General features: G+C 52.0%; 1 protein-coding gene across 1 annotated transcript; it reads left to right on the top strand.

Annotated features, from left to right (window-relative positions):
* On the top strand, window positions 1–22,330 carry TTL (tubulin tyrosine ligase; the record flags this gene model as incomplete). Its single annotated transcript, XM_080712056.1, has 7 exons — window positions 1–157; window positions 2,096–2,174; window positions 10,974–11,212; window positions 14,374–14,509; window positions 14,887–15,156; window positions 21,260–21,403; window positions 22,219–22,330. 7 exons carry the CDS (start codon window positions 1–3, stop codon window positions 22,328–22,330), a joined length of 1,137 nt encoding a protein of 378 aa, XP_080568182.1.
* Window positions 22,331–27,065: the final 4,735 nt, after the last annotated feature.

Here is a 27,065-nt window from a genome sequence, read left to right as displayed (position 1 = left end):
ATGTACACGTTCGTGGTGCGCGACGAGAACAGCAGCGTGTACGCCGAGGTCGCGCGGCGGCTGCTGGGCACCGGGCACTGGCGGCGGCTGCGCAGGGACAACCCGCGGTTCAACCTCATGCTGGGCGAGCGCAACCGGCTGCCGTTCGGGAGGCTGGGTGAGCTTTTGTTTCTCGTCCCGGCGGCCTCTGCCCGCGACGCGGCCCCGGTGCTGCCCCCCGCCCGGCTGTGCAGGGCTGCGCAGGCCCCGCCGCGCCGGACGCCCCCCGCCCGCCTCCCCGCGCTGGGGCCAGCCGCGCCTTTCCCGATGACGTCAGCCAGAAGTTGTCCCGCGCGTGCCTGAGGTCGCCCGACCTCGGCCTCGGCTCCGGCCTCGGCTCGGCCTCTGGCCGCCGCGCTCCTCGCCCAAACCCCGCCGGGGTCGGGGCCAGTGGTAGCCGAGGACCGAGGGGGGGATTGAAGCCGGAGAAGAGGGTGTTCTTAGATAGGTGTGGTCCCCCGTGTGATGGCTCAGATCTGTAAGTCCTGGTACTTGGGAGGCCGAAACAGGAGGGTCGCAGGTCGGAGGCCAGCCTCAGCAATGCAGCAGGGCCGGGCTTCAAAAAGAAAGAAAGAAAAAGAAAAGGCCAGGCGTGGTGCACTTGTCATCCCAGCATTCGGGAGGCTGAGGCAGGAGGATCGCGGTTCACTGACAGCCGCAGCCACTTAGTGAGGCCTCTGCAACTTAGTGAGCCCTTGTTTCAAAATAAAGAATAAAAAATAGGGCAGGGGGTGTAGCTCGGACGTAGAATGTCCATGGACTCCATCCCTGGTACTCCCAGAGAGAGAGAGAGAGAGAGAGAGAGAGAGAGAGAGAGAGAGAGGGGGGGGGGAGGGAGGAGGATGGAAGTATCGATATAGGTGTGGCCGGAGGTTCCTGAACACAGCTTGAGCAGGGGCTGCGCCTGCCGGCGTCCGGCTGTACTGGGGACACTTTGCAGTGCCAGCTCGGGTGTAGCTCGCTGACTCCCTGGCAGGGCTGGCTGGAGCCCCCGGCATCTTGGGTTGCAGAGAGTGGCCTGGAGGGTTCCTTTGCTCAGGAAGCCGGCGCTCAGATGAGGAATGGCTTCCCTGAGAGGAGGAGAGGAAGGCTGCGTGTAGTTGAGGAGTAATTTCCTCCTGCCAGTCCTCCACCCTTCTTGACTTCCTTTCCTGGTTGCACTTGGCAGCACCTGGTTATGGAATTCCCAGTACTATTTTCTTAAAAAAAAAAAGTCCCAGTGGGTGTGGTGGTGTGCACCTGTAATCCCGGCATGTGAGAGGCTGGGACAGGAGGATCACAGGCTCGAGGCCGGCCTCGGCAATTTAGTGAGGTTCCTCAGCTATTTAGGAGGCAGAACGCCTCTAGGATCAACCTCCAGTACTAAAAAAAAAAGTAAAAAAAAAAAAAAATCCAGCCATACTGCGACAGGAGGATTGCAGGTTCAAGGTCTGACCACGTAATTTAGCAAGACCCTCTTTCAAAATAAAAAATAAAATAGGGCTGGGGGTGTAGCTCGGAGGCAGAACTCCCCTGGGTTCCATCCCAGCATAAGAGGTAAGTAGACGGATGGATAAGACGTAGCCTCATGTGTGTCCAGAGACTTCAAGTCTGTTGGTTTTAAGTAAGCCAAAGGAGGTGTGGGAGGGAGATGTGCAGGGAGGGGCCGACAGAACATCCCCGGCACTCTTTAACAAGAAAAAACAAGGGAGCGGTTTGGTGGCGCTGCGTGCTGGTTCCATACTATCCACTGTGGGGAGAGTGAGGAGAGACAGACAGACAGACAGACCTCCGGCGCAGAGAAACAAATACATCTCATTTTTTTTTTCTTTTTTTTTTTTTCTTGGTGCTGAGGGTTGAACCCAATGGTGGTCTAGCTTCTGAGCAACCCCCACCAGTCTTTTTTTTTTCTTTCAATTTTGAAGCAGGGTGTCACTATGTTGCTGAGGCTGGCCTCCAGCCCGCAATCCTCCAGCCTCAGCCTCCCAAGTACTGGCACTCGGAGCGCGTGCGCCGTGGCCAGCTCCGCGGCTGCTCTCACCACCCGGCCCCTTCCGAGTCTCTTCTCTCCTTGCAGGTCACGAGCCCGGGCTGCTGCAGCTGGTGAACTACTACCGGGGTGCGGACAAGCTGTGCCGCAAGGCTTCCCTAGTGAAGTAAGTGTGCATTCAGGCCCCGGCTCTCCAGGGCTTCCAGGAAGGAGTTGCACTCCTGCAGCACTCACGCACGCACAGTCGTGGGCTTCTCCAAAGGGCGAGATACTTCTACTATTTTAGAAGCCAGCAACGCCCCGCCCTGAAGCTCGCTCTAAGCTCCGGCTCAGCGTTTCTTAAGAAGTCGGCGGCTTAGGGCGGTGAGGCCGTCCGCCTCCTAGGTGAGGCTGCTGGAGGCGGCTCCTGGCTCAGGCTCCTTGCTCTGTGGTTTCTTGGGGAGAGGGGGTTCTCAAGGCAAACCCACCCGGAAGCAGAGGAGCAGGGCAGAACGAGGGGAAAAGCCTAGCGCAAGAAATTCTGCAGTGGACGGGACTGACAGGGTGTCGCATCTTGAAGCTGGGGACCAGGCTTCTGTGCTCCAGGGTGAGCCAGCCGTTGCTATGGGGAAGGGTGGAGGCCCCAGCCGCCCAGGCGTGTCTGAGCAGAGGCTGGTCCCGGAAGAAGGATGTACATAAATCCTGGGCAGCCGACTCTGCCAGCAGCTAGGGATGAGGAAGGATATTGGGCAGACACGACAGAGTCAACCCACCGCCTCTAGTGGGCACTGCCTGGATATCGCAGGAACAGTACTGAGCCGGGCGTGGTGGCGCACGCCTGTAATCCCACAACTCGGGAGGCTGAGGCAGGAGGATCGCAGGGTGGCGGCCAGCCTCAGCGATTTAGGGAGACCCCTCGGCAATTTAGCAAGACCCTGATTCAAAATAAAAAGGGTGAGGGATGTGGCTTGGAGGAAGAATGCCCCTGGGTTCAACCCCCAGTACCAAAACCCACAACAAAACAGTCTTACGGGGAGGAGACAGCTTTATCCAGTGATTTGGATCTGGGGTCAGCAGCTTGGGCCTTAACCCCAGCTCTCTATCCCATTAGCGTGGACCCATCTCCTAATCCCTCTAAGCCTCAGCTCGTCCCTTGTAAGGCTTTCGTGAGGATTAAGTACAGTGATATAAGCCAGGCCAAGAGCGGTGGCCCACGCTTGTGATCTCAGTCCTGGGGAGGCTGAGACTGGAGGATCGCAGGTTCTTGGCCAGCCTCAACTACTTAGCGAGGCCCTCCGCCACTTAGTGAGTCCCTGTTTCAAAATAAAGAATAAAATAGGGCTGGGGATATAGCTCGGAGGCAGAACGCCCCTGGGTTCCATCCCCAGACAAGAAAGTAGTGTTTTGCATACCTGCATATTTAGCCGCTCTACCGAGGCAGAGTGAGAGCAGGGCTGGACCAGGACCGGTGCTGAGTCCGCGCCGTGACCTTGGATAGCGCCGTGACCTTGGGTAGCCACTCCAATCCCAGCGTCCTGTCCGCATGTGACGGGACCTGCGATGGCGCCTTGGAAGCGATGACAAGACTTTGGGGGCTGGCGTGGCGGCCCTCATCAGCTGGTTCATTTTCTCGGGCCCCACAGGGGCTACCGCGAGGCCCAGAGGTGACGGTTCACTCCGCCCGTTGATCTCTCTGCTGGGACTCTGTAGGACTTGAAAGGGCCTCAGAGAGTTAAAATCACCTCCGCTGGGCATGACGACGCACGCTTGTGATCCCAGCATTCGGGAGGCTGAGGCAGGAGGACCGTGGTTTGCGAACAGCCTCAGCTACTTAGTGAGGCCCTCTGCAACTCAGTGGGATCCTGTTTCAAAAATAAAGAATAAAAAATCAGACTAGGGATGTAGCTTGGAGGTAGGATGCCCCCGGGTTCAAACCCCAGCAGTCACCTCCTTCATCAAAAAATCAAAACAGCAGCTCAGAGAGGCCTGCCGCCTCGTCCGGGCCACAGCACCTCCTGTTGGGTCCATCACCGGGACCCCGGACAGTGTGCCTGGTGCCCTCGTGCGCCTCCCGGGGGTTCTGCGCCGGCCCGGTCCAGCCTTCCCTTTCCTCCTGCCACTTCAGAGAGATTGCGGGATTCTTCAAGGCCCCACGGCCAGCCAGAGTCTTGAGTCCCCGAGGGCTTTTCTTGTGAGCGGCACTCCCTGTCAATGCTTCCCAGGCGGGCTGAGGGGTTGGAGGAGTGCGGAGGGTTTCCTGCACAGCTTGAACATGATTCTGTGCAGGAAATGAGGGCTCCGGCCTAAGGGCATCTCAGCCCGCGCTGTCCCCCAGAAAGACAGTGCCAGCCACACATGGGATTGTCAGCGTCCTAGGAGCCACGCTGAAACAAGTGCAGAGAAGCCGGGTGCGGTGGTGCATACCTGTAATCCCAGTACTTGGGAGGCCGAGACAGGAGAATCACAGGTTCGAGGCCAGCCTCAGCAACCTAGCGAGGGCCTGTCTAAAAATTAAAAAATAAAGTTGTTCTGGGTGTAGCTCTGTTGTTAGAATGCCCCTGGGTTCCCTCCAGTGCCCTCCAAAACGTACAATTAAATGAATAACCTATTTACTGAACCAGAGAAATCTAAAACATTAGGCGAGAGTGTGGCTCCGTGGGAGAATACTTGACCTAGCGTGTGTGAAGTCCTAGTGTTGTGGGGGATAGGTTGGGGGGAAAGGTGCGTGGTGTGTGTGTGTGGAGAAGTAATCCCCCCCCCCCACTATCACACAGACAGACAAACAGAAAAACCATGGATTCTTGTCCTAAGCTAAGAATAAGTATTCATCGCTTGGACAGCTGCTGAAGATTTAAAGAAGTTTATTAAAAAGATAGAAATATAGAGATAGTTACAGCCCTGTGCCGGAGCGGGGCACAGGGGGGCAATTCGAATGAAAATGCCAAGGAACTCCAGTTTATTGAGTTTTTATCCTGTCTAAGTCCAGCAGGTCCCTCTGATTTTTGGAGATCATGTTACCCCTTATCTCCAACCCCGGCTCTGCTTCTGTTATCTCTCCAGCCGAATTTATGGCCTAAAGGGGGAGACATCTCTGTCTCCAAACACAGGCCCAGATTTATGGCCTGAGAGGGAGGCATCTCTGTCTCCAGACACAGGCTTTTACCTTTCGTCTTCTCCCCCAAAATGTGTTAAATTGTTCTTAGGAATGCAAGGACATGTTAGCTAACCCTGGCTTTCTTAGTAAAGAAGACATATTTCAAGATTGGACATCTTTCCCAGTATTGACACATTAATACATTTTAAACCCTCTTCCCAACACCAGTCCACTAGGTTTGAACTCTAGCACTATAAAACAAACCCTCAAATATTGTCACTTTGACAATATGTTTGTTATTAATATAGCAGAATATCTTATTAATGTAAAATTTGCTAACATGATTTTTGTGTGTGTGGTTCTGGGGATGGAACCCAGGGACATTCAACCTCCGAGCTACACCCCCAGCCCTGTTTTTTATTCTTTATTTTGAAACAGGGTCTCACTGAGTTGCAGAGGGCCTCACTAAGGAGCTGAGGCTGACCACAAACCATGATCCTCCTGTCTCAGCCTGCCAAGTACTGAGATTACAAGTGTGTGCCACCACACCTGGCTCTAAAATAAATGTTAATATAAAAACAATGAGACATTTTTATTTTTTTTCATTCTGAGTCTTCAAAACCTAATGTGTGGAGCTGGGCATAGTGGTGCACTCTCGTCATCCCAGCGTTCGGGAGGCTGAGACCTGGAGGATCGCGGTTTGCGGACAGCCTCAGCTACTTAGTGAGGCCCTCTGCAACCCTGTTTCAAAATAAAGAATAAAAAACAGGGCTGGGGGTGTAGCTCGGCAGTAGAATGCCCCTGGCCTCCATCCCCAGGATCAAAAAAAAAAAATCTGATGTGTATTTTATATTTATCACATACCTTAATTCAGACACTTAAATTTTCATTGGACATCCTCTGTCTGAATTGAGATTTCACAGAAATTGATGGGTGGAAATGTAGACACGTACCCAGGCTCTTTCACCATGCATAAAAGTTCTCAGTAACTGAATTAAATACCAAAAGGATTATTTAAAAAAAAAAAACCTTTCCATCCATGTTGACCAAACTGATTCATCCTAAAACCGACTTGACTTTGGAGCAGAAGGGTGTCCTTGGGGAGCTGGGTCTGTCCAAGGTCAAGGAAGACACAACCCTATCAGCTCAGCAATAATGCTGGGCTCAGGGTAATATATAGAATAGAACAAAGAATGGCTTTGTGTGTGTGTGTGTGTGTGTGTGTGTGTGTGTGGTACTGGGGGTGGAACCCAGAGGCTTTCTACCTCCGGGCTACACTCCCAGACCTATTTTATACTTTATTTGGAAACAGGGTCTCACTAAGTTGCCGAGAGCCTCACTAAGTAGCTGAGGCTGGCTTCGAACCCGCACGATCCTCCTGTCTCAGCCTCCCGAGCGCGGGGATGACGAGCGTGCGCCACCACGCCCGGCCGAAGAATTACTCTCAGGCTTAGCGACATCAGCAAAGTATTCTTCGAATTTCGTTTTTGCCAATTTTCATGATGCTTTTTACTATAATTATAATCTTCGTCATCTTGTCATGCTATACAAATGTGTAAAATAATGACTACTGACTTGTTTCGTGAAGTCGGACCATAAGTGATAACATCCGCAAGGATCAGCCATGAACATCTTTGCCTTTCCTGGGAAGGGGAAACTTAACCCGCCCCTAGCCAGCGTGGATGTTAGCGGGTAACGGAAATAACACTGCCGGTGTTTACACCTGGTTATTAAGTGAAAGAAGGCTTGGCGAGTACAGTTGACGATTTGGCAGCCATTCTGTTTGTTTCAGGAAACTCTGAGTTGGAGTTGATGTGCAGCAAATCTTTGCAAAACTCGTCTCTCCATCAGTAGGTTTTGGCAAAGGCTCATCATTGCTTCATTGTCTGTTGACTGAGGGATCCTTGTAACACTTGCTAGTACATTCTATCCTGTTACTTTTTATAGTCCGCTTCAGAAAACTGAGAAAGCAAATGTTTCCAATGTGTCTCACACGTGCAGGGAAGCAAATGTTTCCAGCACGTTCCATAGGATAGCTGCTGTAAAAAAGGAAGCCGTCTTTGGGGATCCCAGTAAGTCCGCATTTGAACCCAACCTCATTGAGGCCCCGTCTGATGTGAGAAAGTAAAATTTCAAGCTTCATATGGCGCCTTGGCCTGGAATTCCAGTACGTGGAAGGCTGAACGCGAGGGTCTTAAGTTGGAGGGCAACCTCGGCAACTCAGTGAGAGCCTGCTTCAAAATGAAAAAGTAGAGCCCGGCGCGGTGGGCACGCTTGCAATCCCAGCACTCGGGAGGCTGAGACGGGAGGACCGCGGTTCGCGGACAGCCTCAGCTACTTAGTGAGGCCCTCCCCAACTCAGTGAGACCCGGTTTCAAAATAAAGAATAAAAAATAGGGCAGGGGGTGTAGCTTGGTGGTTGAATGCCCCAGGGTTCCATCCCAGACCTATAAATAAATAAATAGGTCTGGGATTGTAGCTCAGGGGTAAAATGTCCATGGGTTCAATTCCCAATACAAAAATAAAACAAAAACAAAGGTTTTTTGTTTGATATCTGTGATTTTAGCCACTAATATCATTGATACTTTTTTGACTGTTGAGAAATACATATTAAATACATGGTGTGTGTGTGTGTGTGTGTGTGTGTGTGTGTGTGTGTGTGTGTTACTGGGGATTGGATTCAGGAGTATATACCTATATTCCAGTCCTTTTTACTTTTTATTTTGAAACAGGGTCTTGGTAAGTTACGGAGGGCCTTGCTAAGTTATTGAGGCTGGCCTCAAACCTGTGATTCTCCTATCTCAGCCTCCTAAGTACTAGGATTACAGGTGTGCACCACCACGCCAACCCATATTTAATCCCTTTTTTTTTACAATATTGGGGATGTCAGCCAGGGGCATTCTACCTCCGAGCTATACTCCCAGCCCCATTTTTTATTCTTTATTTTGAAACAGGGTCTCACCAAGTTGCAGAGGGCCTCACTAAGTAGCTGAGGCTGGCCGAGAACCCAGATCCTCCTGTCTCAGCCTCCCGAGTGCTGGGCTCACAAGCGTGCCCCCACGCCCGGCATTACCGAGTGTAATTTGCATAGCACCAGAACTCGTGCTTTCTATAGAATAATGACTTTGCTGCGTTTCATCTCTGCACAGAAAAAGATCATTTGAGCTAAATAAACCTATTGTCTCCAGACCAGAGAGAACAGTAATGTGTTTGTGTGTGACCCCGGCCTCATGGGCCTGGTGTGCGCACAGCCACCCACACAACCACGAAGTCCAATGCCAAGCTACCAAGGCGGTACAGTTGCGATTAATGGTGCAGTGTTTTAGGAGTCATCGGTTTTAAAATCCAAATGGAAAACAGTTTTCAATTCAGTCCTCCAATCACTCCGGCCACATTCTAGCTGCTCGGGAGTGGACGTGACAAGTGGCCGCCACTCGGGACACAGCGGGCACACGGCCGCGCAGCCAGGTGCAGGGTGCACACCTGCGACCCTGGCACTTGGGAGGCTGGGACAGGAGGATCGCGCAGGTTCAAGGCCAGCCTCAGCAACTTAGCGAAAACCGGTCTCAAAAGAAAAAACTAATAGCCAAGCGTGGCGGCACACGCTTGGAATCCCGGTGCTTGGGAGGCTGAGACGAGAGGCTTGAGGTTCGCAGCCAGCGGCGGCAACTTAGTGAAACCCCGTTCAACCTAAAAAATAAAACAGTGCTTGGGGGTGTAGGTCAGAGGTTGAACACCCCAGGTTCAATCCCCAGTATGTATCATACACATACACACACACAATAATAATAATAATAATAATAATAATAATAATAATAATATTAAATAAATAAAAGGGCTGGAGGTATCTCTGGGTTCAAGTGACTTAAGTTCTGTTGCCTCTCACTTTCAAATGATTTCTTTTTTTTACTTTTCTTTTCTTTTTTTGCAGTACTGGAGATGAAACCCAGGGGCATTCTACCTCCAAGCTACACCCCCAGCCCTACTTTTTATTTTTTTTATTTTGAAACAGGGTCTCACTGAGTTGCAGAGGGCCTAAGTAGCTGAGGCTGGCCTTGAACCTGCGATCCTCCGGTCTCAGCTCCCAAGTGGTACTGGGATTACAAGCTTGGTACTGGGATTACAAGCTTGGTACTGGGATTACAAGCTTGCACCGCCATGCTCAGCTTAAATGATTTCACTTTTTGTGTGTGTGTGTGTGTGTGTGTGTGTGTGTGTGTGTGGTACTGGGGGTGGAACCCAGGGGCTTTTCTACCTCCGGGCTACACTCCCAGACCTATTTTTATATTTTATTTGGAAACAGGGTCTCACTAAGTTGCTGAGAGCCTCACTAAGTAGCTGAGGCTGGCTTCGGACCTGTGTGATCCTCCTGTCTCAGCCTCCCAAGCGCGGGGATTACAAGCGTGCGCTGCCACTCCCGGCATGATTTCACTTTTAATCTTAAATTACCTTATCATTTCTGCCATTTGCTCACGGACCAGGCCTTGGAGGTGAGCATGAGCGGCGGGAGGGAGCGGGCCGGGCCAGGCGTGCACCCACCTCGGCAGGAGCGTGGCGGGAGCTGAGCTTGAGTTCTGACCACACTGCTGCTTGAGGGTCTCGGAGCGTCCTCTGTGGCCAGTCCCTCCTCAGTGGAGTAGGCTTCGCTTCTACTGCCTGAGGCTGGGAGGAGCCGCAGGAGGAAGCTGCTTTGCGTCAGACACCCTGCCCGGGACCTGACCATAGGGCCATTATATATAATCCTTCTATAATCAGAAAGATTTTTTTAAATTCTGTCACTAAAGTGAGACTGAGCTAAAAGCAAAGAATGCGGGACTTTAAAGTAGTCTAATGAGCCGGGCGTGGTGGCGCACGCTTGTCATCCCAGCACTCGGGAGGCTGAGACAGGAGGATCGCGGTTCGCGGACAGTCTCTGCTACTTAGTGAGGCCCTCTGCAACTTAGTGAGACCCTGTTCAAAATAAAGAATAAAAAATAGGGCAGGGGGTATAGCTGGGAGGTAGAATGTCCCTGGGTTCCATCTCTAGTACTGAAAAATAATAGTTTTTAGATAAAGCTAATTCAGATTCTTTTTTTTTTCTTCTTTCGGTACTGGTAATGGAACCCAGGGGCATTCTCCCCTCAGCCCTATTTTTTATTCTTTATCTTGAAACAGGGTCTCACTGAGTTGCAAAGGGCCTCACCGAGTAGTTGAGGCTGGCCGTGAACCCGGATCCTCCAGTGTCAGCCTCCCTAGTGCTGGGATGACAAGCGTGCCTGCCATGCCCAGCTCAGTAATTCAGATTCCTAATAGCTTTTTCTTCCCTGAGATGGTGGCGCACGCTTGTAATCCCAGCATTTGGGAGGCTGAGACAGGAGGATCTGGTTCACAATCAGCCTCAGCAATTTAGTGTGAGACCTTGTTTCAAAATAAAGAATAAAAAAAAAAAATAGGTGTGGGATGTAGCTCAGGGGTAGAATGCCCCTCGGTTCCCTCCCCAGTGCTGTAAAGAAAAAGGAATTACATCAAGTTGTGTGTCCTTAGACAGGCATTTTAGAAGGAGCTGTGGAATTCTAAGAAGTAAGCCTTTTTTCTGTAGTAGATTTTTTTTTTTTAGTACTGGGAATCACACCCAGGCGTTCTCTTCCAAGTGACATCCCAGCCCTTTTGAAAATTTGAGTTGGCGTCTTGCTAAGTTGTTCGGGCTGGCCTCAAACATCCCGTCCTCCTGCCGCAGCCTCCTGAGTGGCTGAGGTTACGGGCGTGTCCCGCTGGGCTGGGAGAAAGTGTTTTGAATTGATGGGTGATGTCTTTAGGGTTGCACCTGACAGCTAGAGTGTGGCCAGGGAGGCGGAGAGCCAGAGTGGGTGGGCGGAGGCTGAGAAGGGAGCCTGAGCCCCTCTCTCCTGCCAGGCTAATCAAGACGAGCCCAGAGCTGGCGGAGAACTCGTGGTTCCCCGAGTCCTACGTGATTTACCCAAACACTCTCAAGACCCCGGTCGCTCCGTTGGCTCCGGCACAGAATGGCATTCAGCCACCCATCAACAACTCGAGGACGGATGAGAGGGAGTTCTTCCTGGCTTCTTACAACAGGAAGAAGGAGGACGGGGAGGGCAATGTTTGGATCGCCAAGTCCTCAGCCGGCGCCAAAGGTGAGTTTGGGGGCTACTCTTTCCTGTTGAGCTGAGTGTTGATGAAGGCACTTCAGATTTCAATTGTGTCTTTGGAGGAGAAACTGGGTTCTAATCTCAGTCACCAGGGATAGAGCCATGTCTAGTTTTAAAATTCATCCCTAAGCCGGGCGCGGTGGCGCACGCTAGTAATCCCAGCACTGGGGAGGCTGAGACAGGAGGATCCCGGTTCACAGCCAGCCTCAGCCTCAGCTACTTAGCGAGGCCCTCTGCAACTCAGTGAGACCCTGTTTCAAAATAAAGAATAAAAAAAGGGCTGGGGGTGTCGCTGGGAGGTAGAATGCCCCTGGGTTCCATCCCGAGTACTGCAAAAAAAAAAAAAAAAATTAGAAGACAATATTACAGAGTTTAATTTTATTTTTTATTATTTTGCGGTCCTAGGGATGGAAACCTGGGGCATTCTGCCTCTGAGCTACACCCCCAGCCCTTTTTTATTCTTTATTTTGAAACAGGGTCTCACTGAGTTGCAGAGGGCCTCACTAAGTAGCTGAAGCTGTCTGCGAACCATGATCCTCCTGTCTCAGCCTCCCAAATGCTGGGATTACTAGCGTGCGCCACCACGCCTGGCTTTAAATATTTTATCTTTAGTCTGGGTCTTCCTTTTAATCTGCCTATTTATGGCATCCCCTCCATCTCTAAAAGGCCAATCTTTCTTTCTTTCTTTACTTTCTTTCTTCCCCCCCTTCTCTGCCTTTCTTGCTCCTTCTCCTCCCCAGCATTGAACCAGGAGCATGCTACCTCTGTACTACTCCCCAGCTCTATTTTATCTATTTACTTTTTAATTATTTATGTATGTATGTGTGTGTGAAAGAGAGAGGGGGGGGTCTGACTCTGAGTCTTCCCTTGCGAGGCCACTGCCCCAGGCTGTAATGGCCGCGCCTTCTCCCAGCCAGCTCCCTCCTCCTGGACAGAGGGAGGCTTCTGGAGCACAAATGAGATCGAGTTACCTCCCTCGGACTCACCAGCTGGCCTCCCGCTGCGCTGAGAATGCCCAGCTCCGGCCATCAGGTCTATCCCTGCCCCTGGCCGCTCGGGAGCTGTCGAGCTGTCCGCCGTGGCGCCCCTCGGACTCTCACTTTGTCTCCGCACCTGAATGTGCCGACGGCCGTTCTCTGTTTCTGTCGGCCGGCGTTGCCTTCCCCGCAAAGACTTTCCTGGCCTAAAATAGCCCGGTGCCCTGCCGCCTGTCCCTGACGCGCCGTATTTTTCTTCCTCCCCAGCTGTCAGCGGCCTTCCCTTCCCTGAGCTTGGCCTCCACGCCCGCCTCGCAGGCGCCGGGCTTATAATATCCACCCGGCTCGATACCGGCGGCTCCAACGTAGCCTGCACATGAGCGGGCTTCTGTGACCACCAGCATAGGCTTTTTTTGGTGGGGGGCAGAACTGGGATGGAACCCAGGGGCATTCTACCTCCAAGCTACTCACCCAGCCCTACTTTTTATTCTTTATTTTGAAACAGGGTCCCACTGAGTTGCAAAGGGCCCCACTCAGTAGCTGAGGCTGTCCTCGATCTGTGATCCTCCTGTCTCAGCCTCCCGAGTGCTGCCATGACAAGCCTGCACCAGCACACCTTGCTATCATAGGCTCTTTTAAAAACCATCCTATTTGGCCAGGTGTGGTGACACATGCCTGTGATCCCAGTCCTTGGGAGGCTGAGACAGGAGGATCACGGTTTGCAGACAGCCTCAGCTACTTAGTGAGGCCCTTTGCAACACAGTGACACCCTGTTTCAAAATAAAGAATAAAAAATAGGGCTGGGGATGTAGCTTGGAGGTAGAATGCCCCTGGGTTCCATCCCCAGTACCACAAAATAATAATAATAATTAATAATAATAATAATAATAATATAATTTGAGTGTATCCAATTTTTTTTTACAGTATTGCAGGGAACATGCTTGTAGATTTGTTTTTATGTCCTAAACTTCCTGATATTTCTATAAGATACAGTGTTAGAAGTGTATTTACTGGTTGCTGGGCATGGTGGCGCATGCTTGTAATCCCAGCGCTGGGGAGGCTGAGACAGGAGGATCACACATGTTCAAAGCCAGCCTCAGCTACTTAGTCAGGCTCTTAGCAACTTAGTAAGACCCTGTTTCCAAATAAAAATATAAAAAAATAGGTCTGAGAGTATAGCCCAGAGGTAGAAAGCCCCTGGGTTCCACCCCAGTACCACCACCAAAAAAAAAAAAAAAAAAAAAGTATATTTATTGGTCATAAGCAGTATAGTCTTTTTTTTTATTTGGTGGTGGTGGTAGTACTGGTAATTAAATCCAGGGGCATTCTATCTCTGAGCTACATCCCCAGCCCTATTTTTATTTTTGAAACAAGGTCTTGCTAGGTTGATGAGTCTCACTACTTGCTGAGGCCGTCCTCGAACCTGCAGCCCTCCTGTCGCAGCCTCCCAAGGACTGGGATTACAAGTGTGCACCACCACGCCCGGCTTATGTTTTGTATTTTTAGACAGGATCTTGCCACGTTCCCAGGCTGGCCTTGTACTTGTGATCCTCCAGCCTCAGCCTCCGAGTTGCTGGGCTTACAGGCACACACCACCACACCCATCATGGTAACGTCTTTATTACAGCCAGTGATCAACAGTAAAAGGGCATTTATTTTACGTCTCAAACACTTCAACTGTTGATAAAACTAAAGTGTCCTGGTTGCAGCCTGCCCGGGGTAGAGTTAGGGGTCCTAGGTAGAGACAGAGGGTGGGTGGCCCTGGGTGCTCTTGTCTGCAGAGGGCGCGTGTGAGGGTCAAATGAGGGCAGAGGAGGAAAAGACAGCAGCCGCGGGCCAGCGAAAGCCCCCTGCGTCTGCTGCTGGTTTCCTGCCGTGTGTGTGTGTGTGTGTGTGTGTGTGTGTGTGTGTGTGCATGTGTGTGTGTTGCTGGGGGTTGAACCCAGGGACCTCTTCCTCTAGGCTACACCCCAAAACCTATTTTTTATTTGGAAACAGGGTCTCACTAGGTTGCTGAGAGCTTCACTAAGTAGCTGAGGCTGGCCTCTAACCCAGATCCTCCTGCCTCAGCCTCCCAGGTACTGGGCTCACAAGCGGCGCCGCCGCGCCCGGCTGTTTGTGCTTCCTCTAGAAGACTGGGCTGCTTTCTCTCTTGCTCTGTTCCGTTAGGTGAAGGCATCCTCATCTCCTCCGAGGCTGCAGAGCTTCTGGACTTCATCGACAGCCAGGGCCAGGTGCATGTTATCCAGAAGTACCTCGAGCGCCCTCTGCTGCTGGAGCCCGGTCACCGCAAGTTCGACATTCGGTAAGGCTCAGAGCCCCCGCCTCGGCTCTACCCCTCCGAGGGACTGTGGTGGGTGAGGCGAGAGGGGACCTGCAGCATGGAGAGAGAGGGGACCTGCAGCGTGAGCACGCGGACTGTGCAAAGCGTTACCAAAGACAGCACCGGTGTACGCCTAGAATCTCGGTACTGGGAGGCCAAGTCGGGAGGGTTGCAGGTTTGAGGCCAGTCTTCGCAAGTTAGCTAGACCCTCAGGAACTTAGTGAGACTTGTTTCGAAATAAATAAAATAGGGCTGGGGGTGTAGCTCAGAGTTAGAACATCCCTGGTTCAGTCTTCAGTGGGGGGGGGGAGTGTAAAAGCCCAGGTGACCTGAACCCGATAGCATTTTCCTGTCTGCAGAAGCTGGGTCCTGGTGGACCACCAGTATAACATCTACCTCTACAGAGAGGGCGTGCTGCGGACCGCTTCCGAGCCCTATCACGTTGATAACTTCCAAGACAAGACTTGCCACCTGACCAATCACTGCATTCAGAAAGAGTACTCAAAGAATTATGGGAAGTACGAGGAAGGGAACGAAATGTTCTTCGAGGAGTTCAGCCAGTACCTGGCCAGCGCCCTGAACGTCTCCCTGGAGAGCAGCATCCTGCTCCAGGTCAAGGACATCATCAGGTGACGGTCCTTTGAAGAGGCACTGGTGTTTGTACGCCTTCGGGGACGACTCCACTTAGGTTGTCTAATGGGCAAAAAGTCACTCACAGAATGCCCTTATTTTATCTTAATCTGTTGGAGCTGTCATGATGCCATCTCTTTTGCTCTTGATATTGATAATATCTATTTTCTGTTTTACTTGGACAGATTGGCCAGAGGGTTATTTGTTTTTACTCTTTCCCTAAAAAAAGCAGCTTTTGGCATTATTGATTTTTTTCTGTTGTTTTTGCTTGTGAGTCCTTTGATTTAGGTTCCTTATTATTTTCATTCTTCTGCCTTTGGGGTATTCAGTTTCATCTTTTTCTAGATTCTTAAGGGGAAAGCTTGGGTCATCAATTTGAGGTGTGTGTGTGTGTACGTGTGTGTGCATGTATATATGTGTGCGTGTGTGTGCATATGTGCACGTGCATGTGTGCGTGCGCGTGCGTGCATGTGTGTGTGCATGCGTGTGTGTGCGTGTGCGTGTGCGTAAAACAATGAGCATCTGAAGCCTTCGGTTTTCTTCTTTTTTTTTTTTTTTGGTGGTACTGGGGTTCCTGGAAGCCCTTCTACCTCGGGGCTACACTCCCAGACACCTATTTTGTATTTTTATTTGGAAACAGGGTTTCTTAAGCCAGCGCATGCGCCTGGCTTCGAACCTGCGCGATCCTCCTGTCTCCGCCTCCCAAGCGCGGGGATGACAAGCGTGCGCCACCACGCCCGGCTTCAGTTTTCTTCTAAGCACTGCATTAGCTGCGTTGCACAAATCGCTGTGTTATATTCTTATTCCTATTATGTTAAAATATTTTTAACTTCCCTTGTGACTTTATCCTTGAATTGTGTAACTTAAGGTTTTTTTCCTAAATACCCAAATATTTGAGGATTTTCTAGTAATTTGATTATGGTCATAGAGACATACTTTGTATGGCTTAATTAATTTTGGGGGTACTGGGGATGGAGCCCAGGGCATCTGCCTCTGAGCTACACCCGCAGCCTGGTATTATTTCTTATTTTAAAACAGGGTCACACTAGGTTGATGCAAGTCTCACTACTTGCTGAGGCTGTCCTCTAACCTGCAGTCCTCCTGTTTCAGCCTCTCAAGTGCTAGAATTGGAATTAGAGGCATGCGCGCACCACACACACAGTTGATTCTTTTGTGTGTGTGTGTGGTACTGGGGATGGAACCTTTCTACCTCCGGGCTACACTCCCAGACCTATTTTATATTTTTTATTTGGAAACAGGGTCTCTTAAGCCAGCGAGGGGCTTCGAACTTGAGCAATCCTCCTGTGTCCCCCTCCCAAGCGCGGGGATTACAAGCGTGCGCCACCACATCCGGCTGGTTTATTCTTTATTTTAAAGCGAGGTCTCAATAAGTTGCCAAGGGCCTCACTAAGTAGCTGAGGCTGGCTGCAAACCTGCGATCCTCCCGTCTCAGCCTCCTGAATACTGGGATTATAAACTGCACCACCACACGTAGCTCAATTTGTGATCCTTGTGTCTTGGCCTGGGATTAGAGTATGGCTCTTCATTTTAAAAAAAATTGTTAAAGTTTGTTTCATGGAATTGGGAAAACAGCGAAAAGATCCATTAAGAGCGATCCCAAAAGCCGGGTGTGGTGGCGCACGCTTGTAATCCCAGTACTTAGGAGGCTGAGGCAGGAGGATCCGGGTTCGCGGCCAGCCTCAGCAGGTAGTAAGAGACTCTCTGCGACTTAGTTTCAAAATAAAAAACAAATGGGGGTGGGAGTATGGCTCGGAGGTAGAATGGCCCTGGGTTCCATCCCCAGCACCACACACACAAAAAGCGATACTAAGATTTCTGCTGATTCTCTGCTTTGGAAAGAAGCCAGAAGGCAAGGTTGTGCCACCTTCTGGGTGGGAAAGCGCATTAACTGCTGACCTAGAACTGCTTCCTGAGAACATGTCCTAAAAACAAAATCCTAGAGGATGCCGCCCCTGCTTCCAGTCCCCAGCACGCACGCACCCCGAGGGCGGCCGGGCGCGCGCGGCTCATGTGGAGGCCCTGGGCCCCCGGCCCACTTCCCACCCGGGGAGTCTGCACTTGTCCTTCACTGCATTCACATTTCTCCTGTAGCTTTTCTGAACTATTTTATCTTTTTATGTCTCCACTCATTCTTTTAAAAACATTTTTTAGCACTGGGGATGGAACTTAGGGGCGTTCGAACTCTGAGTCCACCCCCCTGCCCTAGTTTCTTCTTTTATTTGGAAACAGGGTCTCACTAAGTTGCTGAGGCTGCCAGGAATCTGTGATCCTCCTGTCTCAGCCTCCCAAGTACTGGGATTGTAGGCGTGTGGCCGTCATAATTCCCAACACTCCCAGAGACTCCTGTGAATCCCCTTAGGATATTCCTGCTGGGCATGGTGACACGTGCCTGTGATCCCAGGACTTGGAAGGCTGACACAGGAGGATCAGGTTAGAGGCCAGCCTCAGCTGCTTAGTTTCAAAAAAAAGGATATTTATGCCCTGGCAAAGAGGCCCATTCTTCTTACTTTCATCCCCACACATTCCTTTGGCTTGTTAGTTAAGCCTGTGTGAGCGGGATTCCTCTGTAGTTTCTGTGTGAGCGGGATTCCTCTGTAGTTCCTGTGTGAGCGGGATTCCTCTGTAGTTCCTGTGTGCGCGGGATTCCTCTGTAGTTCCTGTGTGAGCGGGATTCCTCTGTAGTTTCTGGTTCATGTTAAACTTATGTCTGTAGCTTTCTTCCACGTTGCTACACACTCAGTAGCTTGTCCTTTATTGTTGGGAATATTTTGGAGCTTGTCTCTTCTGCAGTCGATAGGCCTCCGAGTGTGTGTGTGTGTGTGTGTGTGTGTGTGTGTGTGTGTGTGTTACAGGGAATGGAACCCATGGACCTTCCACCTCTGGGCTATACCCCAGCCCTATTTTATTTATTTTGAAACAAGGGCTTGCTGAGTTGCTGAAACTGGCTTCAAACCTGTGATTTTCCTCTCAGGCTCCCAAGTACTGGGATTAAAAATATACGCCACCACACTCAACTAGAGCCCTGAGCTCTATTTCTTACATTTGAGGCCTATAATCTGTCTGGAATTGCTACAGGTCAGGCTTCATGTGTTTCCACAAGGATAGCTCAAGACCGATTGTGCAGGGGACGGCCCCTGCACACTGCACGCGGAGGCCCTTGTCCCAAGCCAGGTGCCGTTGGAGGCAGGTCTATTCCTGGGCTCCGGTCCTCAGCCCAGTCTGTGTATCTGCAGTGTCGCTGTCACCTGGTCCCGTGGCTGACATTTCTTCTTTAATGTAGCCTGATATTGAATTCAGCAGAATAATTCAGGGCGTGGGGTCCTGTTTCTCCAGAGATCATAGACGGCTAAAATGCCAGCACCAAATAAGCAAGATATACCAGAGAAAGAGTTCCCATCTCGGAGTTACGGGCTGGCACCTAGTCATCCCCCGGCTCCCGCAGCCTCGCTCCTCGGTGCTGTGGCGGTGCCAGCCCCACGCCGCTCTGCTCGCCCCAGCCAGCCTCCCCTGGCTTCCCGCTCCAGCCCAAACAGGTGCTGTATGACAGGAAGAGCCTCTGCAGGGACCGTCTGCTGCGAGCTTCCGCCTGGGGAAGATACTGGGTGTGTGTGTGTGTGTGTGTGTGTGTGTGTGTGTGTGTGTGTGGTTTTTTTCAGTACTGGGGATGGAACCCAGGGGCATTGTACCTCTGAGCTACACCCCCGGCCCTGTTTTTTAGTTCTTTTACTTTTGAAACAGGGTCTCGCTGAGTTGCAAAGTACCTCACTAAGTAGCTGAGGCTGGCTGCGAACCGGCATCCTGCAGTCTCTGCCTCACGGATGCCGGGATTACAAGTGTGCACCACCATACCTGGTTGAAAATACTGTTTTGATTTGGTTCTAACTCAGTTTCTTCTTGCCAGAGGCCAGTGCTTCTTTTCTTTTTTATCCTTTCGATTATTGGTTTCTCTCTTTCATCTATTTTTTCTTAATAATTACATTTAAGGGTTTCTTATTTTTTTATTTATTTTAATTTATTTATTTTTGGTGGTACTGGGGTTCCCGGAAACCCTTTTACCTCTGGGCTACACTCCCAGACCTATTTTATACTTTTTATTTGGAAACAGGGTCTCTTAAGCCAGCGCGGACAGCTTTGAACCTGGGCGATCCTCCTGTCTCCGCCTCCCAAGCGCGGGGATTACAAGCGTGTGCCACCACGCCCGGCTTAAGGGTATTTTTAATTAAAACATTCTCAAAGGTGTTGTCTCAGAGTGAACAGAGCTTCTTTTTTCCATTTGTTTTCCAAGACAGGGTCTCGGTCTGCTGCCCAGTGTGCCCTCAAACTCCGGAGCCGCAGTGATCCTCCGGCCTCAGCCTCCCAAGCACTGGGACTGCAGGCGCGTGCCGCCATGCCGGCCTCAGGTTTGCTTTAAAGTCATGCGCCAAACCCTGCCCGTAAGGCTACCTTGCATAGTCAGTCACATGTGAGCCAGTTCCCGCACCTTTACCTGCTAAACACACAGCCACAAAGAAGGCCCGTCATCTGCTCGGCCTGCAGTCATCAGAACACACTTTATTTCCTAAGATACAGCATTCCCCATAAATCATTTGAAGGGATCATCATGGAAGATGTTCCTAAAGCAGACAGCCTGGGTGTTCTGAGATGTCCGCACCGCACCGTAGCTGGTGACTGTTCGCAAACAGTAACCTGTTCCTGAGGGCAACATCAGGTGCTTCCTAGAGGCTGCGTTCCGCCAAGTTCCTCGGGTAGTTCTCTCAGTGGACAGTCTCAGTTCTAGGAGCAGGGAGGGTATTTTTACCCTCAACTATACAGGTAGTAAGGAAATCAGAGTTTAAGCAAGGTTAAGAAACTTACCCAAGACTCACGCCTTGGGGCTCCTCATTCTGTTTCTGAGATTCCCTTTCAACTCCTTTCTGTGTCACTAAAATTCCCTTTAGAAGCCGGGTGTGGTGGGCACGCTTGTCATCCCAGCATTCAGGAGGCTGAGACAGGAGGATTGCCACTTGCGGACAGCCTCAGCTACTTAGTGAGGCCCTTCACAACTCAGTGACACCTTGTTTCAAAATAAAGAATAAAAAATAGGGCTGGAGATGTAGCTTGGAGGTAGAATGCCCCTGGGTTCCATTAGCAGTACCACACAAAATAAAATAAAATTCCCTTAATCTTTTCAGACAGTAGTTGATGCTAATAATAATCCCGTGTTAGTCAGGCGTGGTGGTGCACACTTTTAACCCAGCACTTGGGAGGCTGAGACAGGAGGATCGCACAGGTTCGAAGCCAGCCTCAGCTACTTAGTGAGGCTCTCAGCAACTTGGTGAGACCCTGTTTCCAAATAAAAACTATAATAGGGCTGGAGGTGTAGCTCAGAGGTAGAATGCCTCTGGGTTTAATCCCCAGCAACACACACACACACACACACACACACACACACACACACGCTATATTTTAGCACTTAGTTTTAATATATATCGCTCTTAAATCTCTTGTTAGCAATAATTTCACAGTAGAACTAGAACTAGTGAAAGAAATAAATGAGGCCGGCAGTCTGTTGAAAATTCTGCTTTTCACCAGACGGTAGTGGGTTTCGTTTTATTTGTGGTGCTGACTGAACCCTAGGGGGTTCTGCCTCTCAGCTACGCATCCAGCCCTTTTTACTTTTTATTTTGAAGCAAGGTCTCACTCAGTTACTATGACAAACCCCAGTCCTATCCGCCTTCCGAGCGCTGGGATTCTAGGTGCGCGCCACGGCACCTGGCCGTGCTCAGTTATCTTTACATAGCAAGGTACAGGGGAGCGTTTTATTTGTTGTGGAGCCATGGTCGGCGGCCCCTGTGGAGGGATCTGCATTCCCCCAGGCTGCCGTGCAGGGGCCTGGGACCGCGGCCTTGGTCTGGAAGAACACAGCCTACTGGAGTCTCTAACGAATCGCTTGATAAGTAACATTTACTTAAATGTGGACTGCTGGGGAATTTTGAGAGTTCAGTGGAACTGCTGCTTCTACACATTTGCTGCAGAACGTCCCAGCCCCTGAGTCCTCTCCGCCTCCCCCCTGCTCAGCCAGCTCTCCCCTTCTGCCCGCAGGAGCTGCCTGCTGAGCGTGGAGCCGGCCATCAGCACCAGGCACCTCCCGTACCACAGCTTCCAGCTCTTTGGCTTCGACTTCATGGTGGACGAGGAGCTGAAGGTCTGGCTCGTGGAGGTCAACGGCGCCCCCGCGTGTGCGCAGTAAGCCTCTTCGCCTTGTGTTTGGCAAGTGGGGGGTTTGTGGCGCCCTGAGAATAGTTTTGCGAGAAGGTTCGAGTGGGCCCCTCGAGCCAGGCGTGGCGGCGGGCCTGGCATCCCTTAGGCGCTTAGGAGGGTAAAACGGAAGGACCCCGGTTGGAGGCCGGCCTTGCTAACTGAGCAGGACCTTCAGTAACTTAGTAAAGCCCTGTTTCAAAAAATAAATAAATAAACAGCTGTGCGTGGAGGCACATGCTGCAATCCCAGCATTCGGGAGGCTGAGACAGGAGGATTGTGGTTCGCGGACCACCTCGGGTACTTATTGACGCCTTTTGCAACTTAGTGAGACCCTGTTTCAAAATAGAGAACAAAAAATAGGGTTGGGCTGTAGCTTGGAAGTAGAATGTCCCTGAGTTCCATCCCTAGTACCGCAGAATGTTAAATAAAACATCAAAGCCGGATGTGGTGGCGCACACTTGTAATCCTAGTACTTGGGAGGCTGAGAAGCCAGCCCTGACGACTTAACGAGGCCCTTCACGACTTAGTGAGACCCTGTTTCCAAATACGACATAAAATAGGACTGAGGGTTTAGCTCAGAATGCCCCTGGGTTCAATCCCCAGTACCAAAAAGTGAACATTATAAAACAGTTTTAAGTATTAAGAGTAAAATATGGCTGGGGCATAGCCCAGATAAAGCACATCCCTGGGTCAATCCCCCAGTATCACCAAAGGAAAAAAGAAAAAAAAAGGTGACACGGCGGCGGCCTTGGGGCAGGCCTTGCACCCGGCGCCCCTCAGCGTCTCTAATCGACTTCCAGGAGGCTCTACCCCGAGCTGTGCCAGGGCATCGTGGACTTGGCCATCGCCAGTGTCTTCCCGCCCCCGGAGGTGGAGTCGCCGCCGCCGCCGGCCGCTTTCGTCAAGCTGTGACCCGGGGCCGGCGGGCGGACGGACGGGTGGACGGATGGACGGATGGATGGGCTGCCGGCTGCCCTGGGGAAGGCGGACCAGCGGCTGCTCCTTACACAGGAGGGGAAGGAGAGGCAAGGCCCCTGGGGGCGACGGAAGAGGAGGGGGCGACTCCGAGGCAGGTCCTCCAAGCGACCGCGAGAAGCCAGGCGTCGGGCTGGACTCGCGGATTGTACGTTCTCACCCCTAAAACGTCGCCACGTCCCTCGGCGCGGAGAGACCCCTCCCGAGGGATGGCAGGCGCGGGGCCTCTCCCCGGGGAGGGCCGGGACCCCCGCGCGCCCCTGCAGCCCTAGTGCCTTAGCTCGCTGGACGCGAACTGGACGCGGCGCCGGGCTCGCCTGTGCCCCCTGGGCGCTGCCAGGACCAGGACCAGGCCGCAGGGCGGGCGGCGCGTCTGGGTCTGCTCTCTGCATGTTTTAGAAACAGCAGCACGCTGGCCGAGCCTGCAGGCACCGAATCCGCATGAGAGGAAGCCAAACAAAACGTATCTTGCTTTACTTGGGGGGGGCATTGAAATGGGCCCGGGTCTCCATTGTTTTTGTTCTAACCAGAGGTCTAAATGTGGGCTGGGTGCGGCTCAGTGGCAAAGCGCTTGCCTGGCGAGTGCACCGCCCTGCCTTCCATCCCCAGACCAAAATGACAAAAGAAAGAAAAAAAAGATTTTCTCTAAAAAACAGAAAGCTGAGAAGTCTAAATGTACATTTGCAAAGACCCTGTTCCTCACTCTCATTTTTAAGCTTTGTTAAAACCTCCCCAAGGGTCAGGGTCCGACTCCCTGCCCCCAGTCACAGTGGCCATCCCTGCCCTGCTCTCGCAGGAGCGAGAGGGGGGCTCTGCTCCAGGCAGGATTCCCGCCGCTGGGGCCGTGGGCAGCAGGACAGACCTCCGTGAGTCCGTAGGTCTTACCCCTAGTGGGAAGGCGGCGGTCTGAGAGCCAAGGGCAGCGTCTCCGGATGTGTAGGTCAGGGGTGGCTTCTCAGGAGGCCCTGTGGCTAGCCGGGGCGGAGGTGCCTTTGTGCTCCATGTGGGCTGGCTCCGCGGCTCTTCCCAGCCTGGCCTGCAGATCCAGCGGCCGCGCAGAGGCCTCGCTCCTCCCCACACTCTTCCTGGCGCACAGGGACACTCCGGTCCTCATTTCTACTTGACACTTCTCTGCAGTCAGGTGAGACTTTACAGAAAAAAAGGCCCACAGCTTCGCCTGCTCGAACAGGGTCGTCTGTGTGAGCTTAGGGTGAAAAGTAATCATGGTAAGAAGTCCTTTAGCAGATGCCGCAGTGCAGGCGTGCGCAGTGCAGGCGGGCGCGGTGGCGCACGCCTGTAATCCTAGTACTTTGGGAGGCTGAGACAGGAGGATCTCAGGACCGAGGCCGGCCACGGCAACTTAGCGAGACCCTGTTTCAAAATAAAATGGGCCGAGGATGTAGCTCAGAGGTAGAACACTGCTGGGTTCAGTCCCCGGCACCAAGTATATCTAGGTGTAGATGTAACAGCAGTGGGTGATAGGTGTCAAGGTATGCTGTTGACGCGAAGGAAGTCCAACTGGGTTGGTTCTGGTGGGGATTTGGGATTCCAAAATAAAAGTCTTATGAGTTACCTAGAATATGGAAAGTAAAGTCTATATCCAGAGCAAAACAAAATAATCAATAGTATGTCAACCCCAGAGACCCAGCGCAACTGGAGGGAGAACTTCCCAGAAGAGAGAGGTCCGGCCAGATCCCGGAAGACCCATGCCCATTTAGAAAGTGGAGGGTGCCGGGGCCTGGGCAAGCCATGGGCTGGGCTGGGGAACAGGGAGACAGTTTTGTGTCCTTCTGGAGCTGAATCGGGCGAGGAGGCGAGTTCCCAGCTGTTAGGGCGACTGCGCTAAGCACTCGGTGTCACTAATGCTGTCGCCCCGATGGCTTTTCTAAGAACCCTGACTCCATAGCATGTATTTGAGAGAAGTAGAGCTTTAGGAAAAGGCCGTCAGCCGGGCACAGTGGCACACGCCTGTCATGCAGTGGGAGGCTGAGACAGGAGGATGGCAGGAGGAGATCAGTAACTTAGATGATCCTGATTTAAAATAAAAAGGTCTAGGGGTGTTGCTTGGAGGTAGAATGCCCTGGCATTTAATCCCCAGTGTGAAGAAAGGAAAAAGGAAGAAAAGAAAGAAGAAAGAAAAAAGAGGAGGGAGGGAGGGGGGAGGTGCATTATGGTTCATCCCTCCCATGGTTAAATACATGCCTATTTTATGATTCCTTCTCTGGCCTGGTGTAAGGTAGGCTGACTGTCCCACACCCTTCCTTCGTGGTGTCTGCCCAGATGGGCAGCCTGGCTCCTGTCACTTGCCATACATCTGGTCCACCAAAGCGCTGCCAGTTGCCAGGGGAGAAGGTGCTGCTCGTTTGGAGAGGTGGATTCCAATCTTGGTTCTTTGATCGCGTAGTCCCAGAGAGCTGCCAACCTCTCTGTGCCTTCCTTCCTTACTTTGCAGAAGAGGTTATTGCTTTACCCAGGACTAACTCGGCTTTTTTTTGGGGGGGGGGCAGGTCTGGGGATGGAACCCAGGGGCATTTGACCTCCGAGCTACACCCCCTGCCCTATTTTTTATTCTTTATTTGGAAACAGGGTCTCACTGAGTTGCAAAGGGCCGCACTAAGTAGCTGAGGCTGTCCGCGAACCAAGATCCTCCCAAATGCTGGGATGACAAGCGTGCGCCACCACGCCCGGCCCTCAAGGGCTTTTAACGGGGACAGATGAGAGTAGAAAGAGCCTTCGGGACCAAGGTTCCCCAGTGCTGACTATTTGCTGGAATCAAGCTTTTAAAACAGCCTCCCCCCTCCCCACCCCTGGCCAATTAAATCAGGCAGAAGCACGTTCTGAGATGCCCTGACCTCTGCTGGGGAAGGGAGGATGGGTGCATTGTTATTTTGGAAGAACTGCATATGGTTTACAGCCTTTCAAAATATTCTTTCTGGCCCGGCCTAGTGGCACGTGCCTGTAATACTAATACTTGGGAGGCTGAGGCAGGAGGATCACAACTTATCGAGGCCCTCAGCAACTCAGTAAGACCGTTTCCAAGAAAAAATAAAAAGGACTGGGAGGTGTAGCTCCGAGGTAGACTTCCCTGGGTTCAATCCCCAGTGCCAAAAAATAAAATAACATATTCTTTCTGGAAATAGGCCTTTCTTTCAGGATGACCACACGATGACCTAGGTTTGCACGGCGCAGGCCAGCGTGGGCCAGGGAGGCGCGCTCTGTCTGTCTGGTCACAGTACTTGGAAACTCAAACATGCTCTCATTAGGTAAGCAGTGTATGAATCCTGGACAACAAAAGGAAGCAGACACAAATGTCTAAATCTACTAAATAAGTGTTCTCACTAATCATGAAGAAAAAAGCCCCTTCGCTCACACTGAACTCACAATAACTGTGAATTCCATTTACCAAGAACTCAGCAGTGCTTGTGCCATGACGGAGCGAGCAGGCGGGCGCGATGCTCGGGTCTCTCGCAGGATCGCAGTCCCGCGGCATGGACTGTGTCAGTGACGCCACAGTGTTCTCATTACCGGCCGTGGTGGTGTGGACGGGTGTCCGCGGGGATGGAGGGGGTGGGGGCTCTGCTAAGGAAGAACAGGTGCCAAAGGGGATCGCACGAAGCATGTGGACACTAGAGAGAAAATGCAGGGGTATATGTGTCTCTGTACCCAAAGGGAGATGACTTCTGAATGTTTAAAATGCCTGGAGCATTAAAGTCATACTATTTCAAGAGCGTTGCAGCTGCTGGTTCTGTTATCCTCTGTAGGTGTTGACTCTCCTAGGACCTCACCGGCTCTTTAAACCCACGACACTGCGGACGCGGGGGCGCGCGCTGGTCATCCCGGCACTCGGGAGGCTGAGACTGGAGGATCGCGGTTCGCGGACGGCCTCAGCTACTTAGTGAGGCCCTCCGCAACTCGGTGAGACCCGGTTTCAAAGTAAAGAATAAATAGATAGTGCAGGGGGTGTGGCTTGGAGGTAGCATGCCCCTGGGTTCCAGGCCCAGACCTGCAAAATAATAGTATAAATCCACGACATTACTCATTACCCGGAGGTAGGTAGGCTTCCCCAGGAACAGCCACGCAGAAGGTAGGCTAGGCCTTTGCGAGCCATATGGGCCCCTTGCATATTCTTTGACCCCCCAACTCTGGGTGTGCGGTACTGGGGGTAGAACCCAGCGGCATTCTGCCTCCGACTACACCCCCTGCCCTATTTTTTATTCTTTATTTTTGAACCAGGGTCTCCCTGAGCTGCACTAAGTAGACGAGGCTAGCTCGAAGTTGAGATCCTCTCTTCTCAGCCTAAATCCTGCCATCACAGGCACGCACGCGCTTTAAACGCGTGCCCTTTAAGGCGGCCACACCCCCGCACAGCTGTTACACGCGCGCGCGCACACGCGGAAGCTCGGAGCGGCAGCCGGTCCCCGACGCAGCGCCGTTCTGGGGAGACACGTGACTCGCGGACCCTCCAAGGTCTGGAGGCTGCGAACCCACTGGGGCGCCCCGCCCGGTCTCCCCAGCCAGGCCCGCCCCAGGACTTGGCCCAGAAGATGGGGCGGGCCCGGCCCGCCGGGCTTTGTTCTGGGGCCAAGACTCCCGCGGGTGTCTCCCCCAGATCCGCATCAGCAGCAGATCCGAAACCGCTCCGGGAGGAGACAGCGCGCCCCCGCGGTCCTAA

Source organism: Muscardinus avellanarius (genome assembly GCF_963383645.1).
Source record: "Muscardinus avellanarius genome assembly, chromosome: 15".
Lineage (NCBI taxonomy): Eukaryota > Metazoa > Chordata > Mammalia > Rodentia > Gliridae > Muscardinus > Muscardinus avellanarius.
Note: the sequence above shows the minus strand (reverse complement) of the source record. Positions and strands in the feature narration are given on the sequence as shown.